The sequence below is a fragment of the Ischnura elegans genome, chromosome 11 (assembly GCF_921293095.1).
Source record: "Ischnura elegans chromosome 11, ioIscEleg1.1, whole genome shotgun sequence".
Taxonomy (NCBI): Eukaryota; Metazoa; Arthropoda; class Insecta; order Odonata; family Coenagrionidae; genus Ischnura; species Ischnura elegans.
In genome coordinates this window covers 28245038-28257657 of record NC_060256.1, presented here as the reverse complement: position 1 = coordinate 28257657, position 12620 = coordinate 28245038, and the positions used below count along the sequence as shown (strand labels likewise).

The following is a 12620-nucleotide window of genomic DNA, read 5'->3' as shown; positions in this document are numbered from 1 at the left end:
TTCTCCTACAATTTACGTTTCCTGTAAGCAGACTACATTGTCTCTATAAAAAAAGTAACTTTGTTGCCATAATGAGTATTTTTAGCATTCACCTGTCACTTCATAATCCTCTTCAAACATCTACAAACTTACATTAGGTACATCATCTAGTCATTTCGCTATCGTTCTCTTTGCATGTCACATTTACTTCCCGGAATATTATCAAGACATGAAAAAATCACCCTTGCTACAATTTAAAGACTGCGTTTCATGGTGTTGTGATATTTTAGGGGAATACTGCATTTTATCCTTGTGATTTTATATTTCACTTTTGAGCATTAATGTGGTTTGCTTTATTTTCTCTTTTCTTTTCATTCAAGAAAGAAGATTACTGTCTTAGGGGTTTGCAGTTTAAATGAAAAGAATAAGTTACATTTGTCTAATAGACTCACCTTGCCCGATTAAGTCAGAAAAATATGTTTGGTATGAGTTAGATACGATACCCACCCTTGTCTCAGAGTTTATAAGAAGATTAGACATTGACACTATCCTCCTTCCACTACCAAAACTGAGACGTCAGTCAATATGAGCGAAAGACCCAAGTGGACTGACGGCTCCATGAGTCTATGCCATACTTTGCAAATGCAGCCGGTTATACAATGAAGAAACAAGCCACACAATGAAATGAAGCTAAAAGAATATCATAGATACTTCCAACTGGGGAAAATAAAAACATAGGCAGTAGATTAGCATAGTTTCCATGATGATCACATGATCATTGTTAAAAGTTTCACTGTAAATTGGCGTCACGGCTGTATGTAATATTTACTTAAATACAGTGGAACCTCGTTAAAGCGAGTACTGGCTATAGCGATACCCCCGCTATTACGAGAGATAGCCGATGCACCGTCAATTGACCCTATAATAAGCGTGTTAAAAAATTCGTTTTTACGAGACCCTTTCGGCATTGGCTCTCGCCATAGCGAGGGTTTCACCGCCGGAAGACTTTCATCAAGACTCCTTAATCTCTGTAACTGCTAGCGATCTGTTAGAAATGAAGTTAATGAAGTGCTCAGTCTCAAATTTATGTGGTAAACTCTCGTTCGATAAATATAATGATTGACGAAACAATGCTTTAAATGATTTTTATTCAGTGCGGCGCTTATAAATTGTTTGAATAGTTAGTCGTTATTTGAGTAAGGAAATTTAGTGATGCAAAAAAACATCGCCTTTCGTCTGGATTTATGCTTACATTTATCGGATACATGTTTATCTGTCGCCGCACCACTCCTGTTCCTGTATATCTGTTCGCAACAGGTATATTGGCTATTATTTGCTCCACCTCCGGTAAAGCGACAATTCGCTATAGCGAGTGTTTTTTAGTGCACCGTGGGGTGTCGTTATATCGAGGTTGCACTGTAAATAAATAATAAATACAATGGGAGGACACAAAACTCACTTGCCCCGATCAACTGTACTGGGATCAAATAATTAAAGTATTGCGCAGTAATAACAATGTTCCAAACCACTATCTCAAGTCACCTTATTTTGCTTTCTTTCGAAGGTAACTACTGTATGGAATAAATCTGAGGAATGATTCAACTCATGTACATTGTTCTTTTGAAAAAGGAACGAATAAGAATGATGACTGACTCTTCTTGCAGAGAATATCGGAAACCAAACTTTGAAATCATGACAGTGATCAACCTATACATCTATTGTCCCTTGCAATTATACAGTCAAAATCAATTATTATCCATGTGACTGTGGCTATGAAGTTCTTTCACAGATTTTCTTCAGATTTAAAACAATGAGGGTAGGCCACAGAATGCATTAAAAAATGGTTGGTTCCACATTCATTTCAGAATCTTGTGGAGTATTTGGACCACAGTGTGTTACATCAGAGAGGAGAAGAGAGGGCCAGCCTTTATGTGGAAAAGGATATACATTTGTTGTTGTGAATTGCTGTCGAGAGAGGGCAGTGGCGTACTCTCGCACGGGTAAGCTGACCTTGGGTCCTCTCCCTCCCTTCTTTCCCCTCACTATTTGACGGGGGGACACTCGTGACATTCGACACCTCGGTCCGACGGGAGACGAAATCAGACCGGGCTGTGTGAGGGAGAGAGCTGTTGGGACAAAAGAAGCATGGATAGGAGGGATTTTTTTATCGCCTGGCGAGCTGCGTCTTCCACAAATCCTTCCCTCATCTCTCTGCTTGGATCTTCCCGTTACTACTGAAAACACTTTTACAACATGCAGCTGTGAATAACTGTTGAAACAGTCTCATACAGTTCAAAGAATGCGGTCCGAAGGCAAGAGAGAAAAAAATTTCATGGCACCGGGACCCCCGGTTTGATGGTTATAAGTGAAAAATGAAGCATCCTTCATTATTGAAAACTCAAAATTATGTAATCTAACCTTGAATTAATCATCGCTTCCGCAAAAATATTATCCATCAGTCCGAAAGAACAGATTCTTAAATTCTGAATGCATCTCCATTCCGGGTCATATTCCTTTAGGGTATTTTGTTCCATATTGATAAACTAAACGAATAAGCTATCAGTGAGAAAACTTGAGGGAAGTATCCACTCGACCTCCAGGGATTTTTATGAAATTTTGAGAGGAGAAATGCACGAATATCGAATGGACGTTCAGAGGATTTCAATATAAGACAAGGTCTCAGGCGTTATTTTATGGAATTGCTTCATGTTCAATGAAATAAAACATAGTTATTTTATTTCATTTAACAGAGGATTTTATATTCAGCAATGTGAGACTCAATGAGTCCTTTGACGAAGTTCTGCAGCCTTCCGCAATACGGTACTGGCACCAAGGCAAATTTGAAAGATAATAACGTTTATAGTATTTTGTCGGAAGAGATAAGCCACATTGTGAAACTTATTGGGCTCCATTAAATGAGGCAATTAAATATTATCCGCTGATAAGTTGACGCAAAAGTGGAGACAAATTTATGAAAGTAGGAATCTTTCGTTCGGAGTTTCTTATTTCAGGAATGAAGAGCATATAAAACGTAAAAGTTGGCGCACAACAACATGCGAAAAGAATTACACAAAATAGTTCACTATCTCAATCCTTTTGATTAACTCAAACATTCTCCTGCGAACAGATGTTTTTTATATACGCTGAAAATAGGGTATTTTCGGACAAATTCTAAATTAAACGATCACACACACACTCCTACAAAATATTTTTCCTCTGTTGGAAGTATTTTTTAACGTCTGAAAACATTTTACTAGTTTTCAATCGTAGGGAAAATAGTCCCTAACAATGGAGGAAATTGAGGGCTTTACTTCGGGAAAATTATTTATAGAATACATGTCAGTGAAGGAATCTCCGAAGGGGCTCGTCAACAGGTCGTTTGCAGCTAGAACTTTGAACTTTATGTTGCACACTGGGAACAAATACTGTACTAACATTGAAAATCAATATTGTATTGAATAATTTGTTATCTAAGACAAACAATTAGTTTTGGCTCGTTACATTCTTTGCAAACAGTCAATAAATATCTAAAGTACAGAACATCAAATATTTTGTAGCCTTCAATGAATGGATAACTCAAAATACTTACACAATGGCGGTTTAAGGTTTTGGACGTTGGATTAAGTCCACAAAGTTTTATTTGTGATCAGGGAAGCTGAAACAGAAAAGCTCTAAAAGACTTGGTCGTCTCGTTTGAAAATCCTTATTTCGAGGTAAAAAATAGAAACATTTATTGCATATTAGATGTGCCTCATCTAGTCAAATCTTTAAGAAATAACTTACTTACTAGTGACTTTGTAGCGGATGGAAAAATAATTTCATTCGAAAATATCCGCAGTGTCCATAAGAGCGACACTTCGAGCTCAACCACAAGAGCGATGTGGAAATTAACGCCGGCTCATTTGTGGCCAAATGCCTTTCAGAAGATGTCAGTGAAGCTGGCTACTCAAATATTCAGTTTGTCTGTCGCCGCCGCAATACGTGCGAGTTGCTCCACAGAAGAGCTGATACTATCATCAGCTACCTCTACTGCGGACTTCATTGAGATGATAAACAACATTTTTTATTTGCTCAACTGTAAATTAAATGTCCGCCTTTGTGATAGCAATATTAAAACCAAGGACCTGCTGCATGAAGGGTATCGGATAATGAGTGGGATAACAAAAGTAGACGGAAGTCGACCTCCGTGTTTCGACGGCTTTCTTTTGTCGATTAAGTCAATTATGGCACTTTTAGAATCTAGTGAAAAGGGAGTTGCGACAGCAAAACTAAACCAAGACGCCCTGGAAAAATTTTTACCCGTGATGAGGCAGAAAGGGAGATTTAATCGCAATCCCACAGTAAAGGGATTCAGAACGAGCTACAGGCAAGTTTCAGTGCTGAAAGAAGGTGCTCCTAGATCTTCAAGCTACGACTTGGATGATAGCTACATGCTGGACATACAGAATGAGGAATGGATTAGATCCATGGAGCCATGCTCTTCAACTTTGCCTACCGATATGGAAGAAGGTGAAGAAGACACTTCAACAAACTCCTCCGAGGAGCATGTTGACGTCAACTCTGATGTCGGAACGGATGTGATCACCCTCCAGGATTGCTCCGACGTATACTTCTCAGGGTACTTGGTAAGAAGAAAGATTTTCCTGTCCCAAGTGCAAGGAAATGTTTGTACACAAGGAGGACATGAGCGATAAGTCTCAACTCCTAATTTTATATAAGACCTTTCCTGGCCTGAAGAATACATCTTCTGGTCTTCATTACCCATCCAGTGACTTTTTTGTTTTTACTAAAGCTGCCTTGAAAGTTTCCAAAAGAATTTTCAAAAAACTTCACATAAACAAAATGTAAGAAAAAATGTAATTTCTAAGTTGAAAAGAAATCTGAAATAGAAACTAGAGGGCCACACCGACGCGAGCATTCAATTTGAATGCAAATTGCATCTATTCTATGCATTTGACCTGCTTTTTGCGTGCCCAATTTAAAAAATTGTAAATGGATGTCAGTCAGTAAACGCAATAGCAGAGATAAGATAAGAATTTTGTCTCATAAATAAAAAAAAGTGGTAAATATGTGTTTGTAGTAAAAAACTGAAGTTAGTACACTCGTCTTTACATCGATATGCTATTTTATTCTCTCCATCCTATCATCATGCTATTTTATTCTCTCCATCAAAAAACTCATTTTTTTATAAAATTACTCTTTACTGAAAATATTCTCTGGAAATCTCTTGAACGACTATAAAAACGATATCGAAGGTCATCGGACTTATTTACTCCAAAATAGAAAGTAATTTTCAATGATTACAAGCTTGAACGTTTTGAGATAAGTTAGAAGACAAATTACCTTAACATGGCGATTAATTATATTAAATAAATACTATATTAATTTCTTAATTAGTAAATCAAGGCTCCAAAATACTTGGAATCAATCATAAGCTGAAACAGTAAAGTTAACGGTTCACTTTCTAGGATATTTGTCTTCGAATGAGGTAAAAATTCTTTGGCGCCGAAAAAATTCAAGAATTAAGAATTGAGTTCGACTTATTACGTGATAGAATGATAGATTCAGGGTGTAACTTGATGTAACTGTATTGAACTACACAAAAAACTACAGTAGCAGAGAAAAAGCTTCAAATGGTAACTCAGGTGAATAGTGGCATCAGCTCTCTGAAATATTATATACTATCAAAATAAGTATGGACTGTCTTGAAACATTTAATGCGCACATTGCACTAAAGAATTTTATAAAGATGTTTTAAACGGCCTACGTAAAATTGACAAAATTCAATGCGGTCAAGTAATTTTAATGTTGTTTTGAAAAAATGCAGACTAATCGAAAATGATGGGAAGTATATGTGAGCGTGTATATGGAGTTTCTATCGGGAAAAATAGAAACCTAGTCGCAAAAATGGTTTCCTCGTCTATGAAATATTAATTTTCGGATTTTTGTAGCAGTGAATGTTGTGAAAACTTATAAAGCATCCCACACTGGTGTTATTAAAAAACAATACGATTTAATTACCACAATAGGGATACCAGAAGATCTTCTCCATACAAAGACAGAAATTCAAGATTCTTGACACGGTAAACGCAGAAGTAAAATGATAGTAAATGGAGCCTAGAACCTTGAACACTGAAAATTGTGTTATAAATTATGATACAGCAACCGATGTTTTTTAGAGTATATGTATACAAGGGCCGACAAGCCCTTCTACAGCAGACAAGTCTTCCTACAACCAAAATTGGTAAACTTTCTTAAAAATGAAAAATAAACCTTTGCTATTCTCTCGAGAAACCCACTACTCATCCTCCGAAAACATTGTCTTTGGTCAGAATAACTCCCCAAATTAGTGAAAATAAACTTTATGTTGGGTAGCAAGGCCCCAGAATTCGAAACCACCTCATTATAAAGACCCAAGGCGAAATTCGTCGTTCCAAGCCGTCAAAATTTGCTTTATTTCCTGAATAAGTAAGTAAGTATTGAAGTTACAGCGAATCGGTATTCTCCTTTAGGGATATGTAACGAAGGAGTACATATTTCCTAGTAAGCATTGACAAAAATATCCTTTCCCGCTCGAGAATTTTCTCTCCGCGCGCATGGAGGTTGCGAGAAGCTCGGCTCAGTGGCGCCGTAATATTTTTTCGTAATATCAAAACCTTGTAACTCCCTTCCAAATTGAGATAGGTAAATGATTTTTTCACTAAAAATAGCTATATAGTTTTCTTCAAATTTGATTCACAGCATATAGGGACCTATGATGTAAGAAACGTAAGTTAGTAGGCGACTACTTTTTACCTTACAAAAATCCCAATTTTCTTGTCCTGGTGGGTGTAACATCGGTATAACAATTTTTTTCCCTATAACTTTAAAAAAAGGTGAAAACCTTCAAAGAAAAAATAGTATGAAGAAATTTATGCAGAAGATTCAATTCAATACACTCAACGGTTAGGCGGCAATTGCGAGAAGAAGACAAAGTAAAAAAATACATGTTTCTAACGGAAAGTTAAGGAAATGTTTATTATAGCTTTTGTTATAACTTTTATTGAAAAACTATTGGTACCAATGAATGAAGCGTCTTATTCTACACTAGAATGCATTTTTTAACTAATGCAGGGCGCAATCTTAATTTTCATGCTGTAATTGACGACTTGGAACCGCGCTCCCAGCCTTATGGAGAATAACATGGGAAACGAATCTCCATAAGAACCCATACTGTCAACTAAATGTGGAGCGCTTTATACGACGAGAGTCAAATAGCCCGCGCGATTGGAGCTGTGAGCCTTAGAGCCATCTGAGCCACAGCTCCAGAACTACGTCAAAAACACATACGCTCTGATAACATGGGCTTGGTCCTCCTCTCCTCGGTTACATCTATGTAACCTGTGCACAAAGTGTCATACGTGTAGTGCTCTAGTAATTCAGCTTCTCAGGTAAGAAAACTCGTTCACCTCTTCAAGCTTATGCTTTCCTAGGTTGATGCTTGTTTTAGCCTCCTCGCTTTTGCTGCAAACTAATATATTAGTCTTCTTTTTGTTGATTTTCAGCTGATATCTGGCCATTGTCCTTTCCATGTTTGTCAAAGTCTTCTTCAAATCCTTAGAGAACTCTGTCTCGGTTAAGACTGCTATGTCGTCAGCAAATCGCAGCATACTAATGCTGCCACCAGGCAATAGTCTACTCGCAGCAATGTATAATAATAATAATACTAATTTTTTCTCCGTGGATAAAGATGCCCGAAGCCTTCTCCTTGATTTCATTGATGGCTCTCTCTATCTCTAAATTGAGGGGTAAAGCGCACACCCTTGTCTCACCCCTTTTCTTATTCTTACTTCTGCACCTTTGGGTCCACATTTGATCACAGCTACTTGGTTTTTATACAAACTATGAACAATTCTACGATCATTGTAGAGTACTCTGATTTCTTTCAGCATTCTAAGCATTGAATTCCATTCCACATTATCAATTGCCTTCTCTAAATCGACAAATGCTATGAAAGTTGGTTTGTTTTTATCCATTCTCTTCTCTACGAGCAGCCAAGGGCCAAAATTGCTTCCCTTGTGCCACTGCTTTTCCTAAATCCGAAATGGTCCGCTCATCTTCTATTGTCCTGTAAATGATTCTTGTAAGAATCTTCGACACGTGTGTTGTCAGGCTTATAGTCCTAAAGTCTTCGCACTTCTCAGCTCTCTTATTTTTGGGTATGGGAATGATAATGTTCTTCTTGAAGTCACTAGGTAAATCTCCTGTTGAGTACATATGTATTGCAGATAGTTTTATACAGTTAAGACCTTTTCTCCTGCATTTTTTATTAGCTCTACTGGAATGTTATATATTCCTGGGGCCTTATTCTTTCGCAGGTATCTTATTGCAGTGTCAAATTCTGATCTTAAGATGTTCGCAACAATGTCATCCTTTCCAACTTCACTTTCCTCTTGGATAACTTTTGAGCTAAGTTTGCTTCTGTTGTATAATTCCTCCAGGCATTCCTTCCATCTTTCGGCTTTGTTTTAGTTTTCAATTAGAATATTTCCATTCTTGTCCCTTATGGTATAACATTTTGTGTTTTGTTCCTTGAAATGGTTCCTCACTATTCTATAGGCTGCTTCCACTTTCCCTTGTACGAGGTTATTACGTCCTCAATATGTTCCTCATCCATGCTTCTGTGGCTTTCCTCGCTTTTCAGCAAATCTTGTTCTTTATTCTCATGTAGCAAGCCTGTCCTTCCTCAGTATTCGTATTCTTATACTTTCTCCGTTCTTAAATGAGGTCTAGGACTTCATCCGTGATCCATGGCTTTTTCTCAACACATTTTCTTCTCCCTAGAACTTCTCTAGAAGCCTCCTGAAGCCCACTTTTGATACTTGTCCAGTTATTCTCAACTGACTTTTCAGACTGAGCTAATCCTATCTTGCTCTCCACTACTTCTTGAAAGGCCTGATGATTTTTTGGCTCCTTTAGTTTCTCTAATTGCCAGGCGTTCTTCGCTGATTTCTTCAATTTCAGACAGCATTTCATCATCACTAGATTATGATCACTGTCGATATCTGCCCCCAGGTAGCTTTTACAGTCATTTACCTGGTTCCTAAACCTCTGCTTCACTAAAATATATTCTAGTTGAAACTGTCTTTTGTCTCCTGGCATTTTCCATGTACATCTTCTTCGCATATGATTCTTAAATAGCGTGTTGGCAACCACTAATTTGTGTTCTGTGCAGAATTCCAGGAGCCTTTCTCCTTTTTCATTTCAATTTCCTAATCCATATTTTCCGGTTATTCTTCCATCCTGGCCTTCGCCCGACAACAGCGCTCCAATCACCTAAAACAATAAGGTTTTCTTCACCCCTTACCTGTTTGATTACTTCCCTGATATTACCGTAGACGTCTTCAACTTCTTCATCCTCGTTGTCTGTTGTAGGCATGTAGACCTGTACCACTTCGGTATCTACCAGCTTAGTCTCTATCTTTACCGTAACTATCCTTTCATTGTACTGTAGGAAGCTTTTCACATGCATTCTCGCGCTCTTTCTGAGCATTATCCCAACCCCATCATTACCGTATAGGGATCCTGGGTGTATAATCCTTTAGCATCCACTCCAAAAGTCTCCCTCCTCAGGTCATTTCATTTTGCTGATTCCTAGAACGTCGATATTCAATCTTTCCATTTCCACTTTAATAAGGTTTTCTAGCTTACCACAAGTCCAAAGTGATCTCACATTCCATGTACCTATCATCATAACTTTATCGCAATTGACCAATGTACCCTCTCGGGTAGTCCCTGCCTGGAGATCCGAATGCTGGATTAGTTTACCCCCGGAAAGTAGCTGCAACTCCTCGGGATAATAATATGATAGTTTCCCCTTGCCTTCCACATCGCAGTACTACAGCCGTTACAGTAAATGTTACCACGCCTGAAGTGCAATGAGTGTCACGGTACTGCCCACCGTGGTCTCCACCTTCACTCACATGAAGAAGAGCTGCTGCCCTCTCCTTCAGGTGATGTGAGGCATAATTGTTGGCGGCCTCTCATCGCCAAGTCACGGTATCTTCATAGGTTTAATGTATCATTTATATGGCCTATCTCACCCAGGGATAGACTCATACCACCTCCGGATTACCGCCGCTTTTTGTCCACGACTGCTTACTCAACAAGTTAACTCGCTTATATCGCAGCTAACCTCTACATCTAGAGGTTGACCCACCATCCGCAACCCGGTGGACAAACTCAGTGGCTTAAAGCTCAGCCGCAAGGAACAAAATATACAACTAACAAAACGAAATATATGGTTTTTCTATGTGTGAAAATGGGCCAAAAATTACTGCATAACTCCCAAGCACCCTCTAGGCAAGTTTCTGGCGACATGCCATAGACTACTGATTGAAAACCAGAAAATGGGTGTAAGGGTGTCTTAATTTTTACTCAATCACAATCAACAATAAAAAATGGTGAACGAGGCCATCATGAAAGGAATAGCACTTGGATTGATGGATCCTTGAAAACAGTGGGTGAGTAGCCCATAAAGAAACAGAAAGACGGAGAAATGGATAAGCTAACCTGATGAGAAACCAGATAATCTCCATCCACATTGCTCCCTGGGAGACCACCAAGCATTTACAACAGATTTTTAGATTGAAAACATTTTTTCACAGACACAAATAGCTCCAATGGGAAAGAAAATATCTACAAGAAAATTTTTGAGACTACAAGTCCTAAAACTGGACCTAGAACTGAGGAAGAGGGTGGAGAAATGTTATGTTTCATGGATACAAAACTTGGACCTTGGGAAGATGACTTAGGGATATGAAAAACATTTTAGACACTTCGGTTGGAAGGAGACTAATAAATTAAGAAATGGGTAGAGTAAGAGGAGCAGGAAAGAGTTGGGAAGGAAAGAACACTATCGTTAACCATACAAAAGAGAACAGGGAATTGAATAGGGCATACTTTGAGAGGGAAGGCTATTTTGAATACAGCACTCTAGGGAATAGCTAAAGGAGAAAAAAAATAAGAGGAAGAAGATGGCTGAAAATGACAAACAAAGCGAGGATAATTAGAAGTGAAACCAAAGATGAGGCATGAGACACAGTGAGGTGAAGTCAGCTTTAATGGTGTTCAGCACCAGTCAGTGGGCAGACACCAGTTGATATCAGACTACTCATTTAAATACACAATCAAAAGTGAACCCATTCAAAACATGAACATTATCCTTAAAAAAAAAAAGAGCTAATTATACTATACTACAAATGTTAACAGACTCCTAAACTGTTTACCAACAATATAAACCATTGATTATAAAGGATACTGGTCATTTTCATATTAGTCGAGCACGGAGATGAGCAATTAGGGCAGTTGGTTGGAAAGTGAAGAACTTCTCCAAGCAGATCCTCATAGGTGAAAGCGTCTGCCTTTTTCAGTATACCGTCACCATCATCGTTAGTAATTTCCTCCCTTTGAAATATACCTAAGGTATGGTCTTGTTCCTTCGACCGAAGAAAATGATGTATTGACATGGCAGGATCAGAAGCTGGGGCATTTGGATTCTCAACATAACTGTTCCCACTGATGTCTTCCAAAATCTGCCAACAACAAATGCCTGTTAATACATTATCAACAATTACTGCTTGCGAGTGAATCACTATTCAAAAGGCAAGCGATACATTCAATACAATAATAAATTTTATGGAAAGTGACACCATTCCTTATACTTCCGACCCACAGGTTTGTGAATTCTTCCATAAATATAATTTTAAGTGACATAGATAGATAAATATGAAGATAATGAAGACAAATAAGGTAAATATTTCTTACAAAAGTAAAGTTGTCACCCGCTTTGAGAGCCAACATTTTCTCTATGAACTTCTCAATCTCTTCTGCTGCCTCAGGGGTTTCAACTTTCCTAATAGGCTGCTCCTGAAGCAAAGCATCTATACTTCTCTGAAGAATTCCTTCAATTGTAGTAATATCTGCCGAAAAATAAGAGCCGACATTGAACTTTAAATGTGACCAGCCATACATATCGAGATCATGTTTGTATACATTGACTGCCTACCTCCCTTTTGAGACTGAGATGGTATTTCCAAATCTACTTCGAGGATTTTGATGGATGCGTAGTCTGACTTCACGACTTGCCGATTTAAATCATCTTTATTCTTCACATTCAAACAAATCCTCACGCCTTTATCATCAATTGAGCCGCCTGGTTGGATTTCATTATTTCTAAACCCGCAATGCTCACATTCGAATGACATTAATATTACTTCTTTATAGAATGGGATTTTAGTCAATAACAACCTGGTGACTCCCTGTGATTGGAAAATAAATTATATTAATTTACACGAAAAAATATCTTTAATCATTGAATGTTTTGCTGTCTGTCATAACTCACATTTTTCTCACAGTTGGTACACAGACTTTCGATTTCCGTAGCTTCAGGTTCAGGATCATCCGCCGCTAAATCCCGAAATATAGGTTTTTCATTTTTTACACTTTCAGCCATATTTTTTACAGACAATTAACCTTCGTACAATAGTTATAGAAAAAGTTTATAAATCTAATTAAGGGATATCTCAACACGTGTTCACGACGAGAAGGTAAGTTTAAAGCTTATGAACCAGTGAATGTTCCAGTTCGCATGGGCCCCCAGC

General features: G+C 38.0%; 1 protein-coding gene across 1 annotated transcript in view; it reads right to left on the bottom strand.

The window, feature by feature from the left end:
* LOC124167803 (zinc finger protein ZPR1) overlaps positions 1–12592 on the bottom strand; it is a 32860-nt gene extending 20268 nt beyond the window's left edge. Inside the window, exons 1-4 of the mRNA XM_046545832.1 lie at positions 12362–12592; positions 12026–12278; positions 11785–11939; positions 11277–11552 (exon numbers count right to left, since the gene is read on the bottom strand). Of these exons, the coding sequence (XP_046401788.1) occupies positions 11277–11552; positions 11785–11939; positions 12026–12278; positions 12362–12472 (795 nt within the window). The 5' untranslated portion in view covers positions 12473–12592. The remainder of the gene's footprint in view (positions 1–11276; positions 11553–11784; positions 11940–12025; positions 12279–12361) is intronic.
* Between the last annotated feature and the right edge of the window lie 28 nt (positions 12593–12620).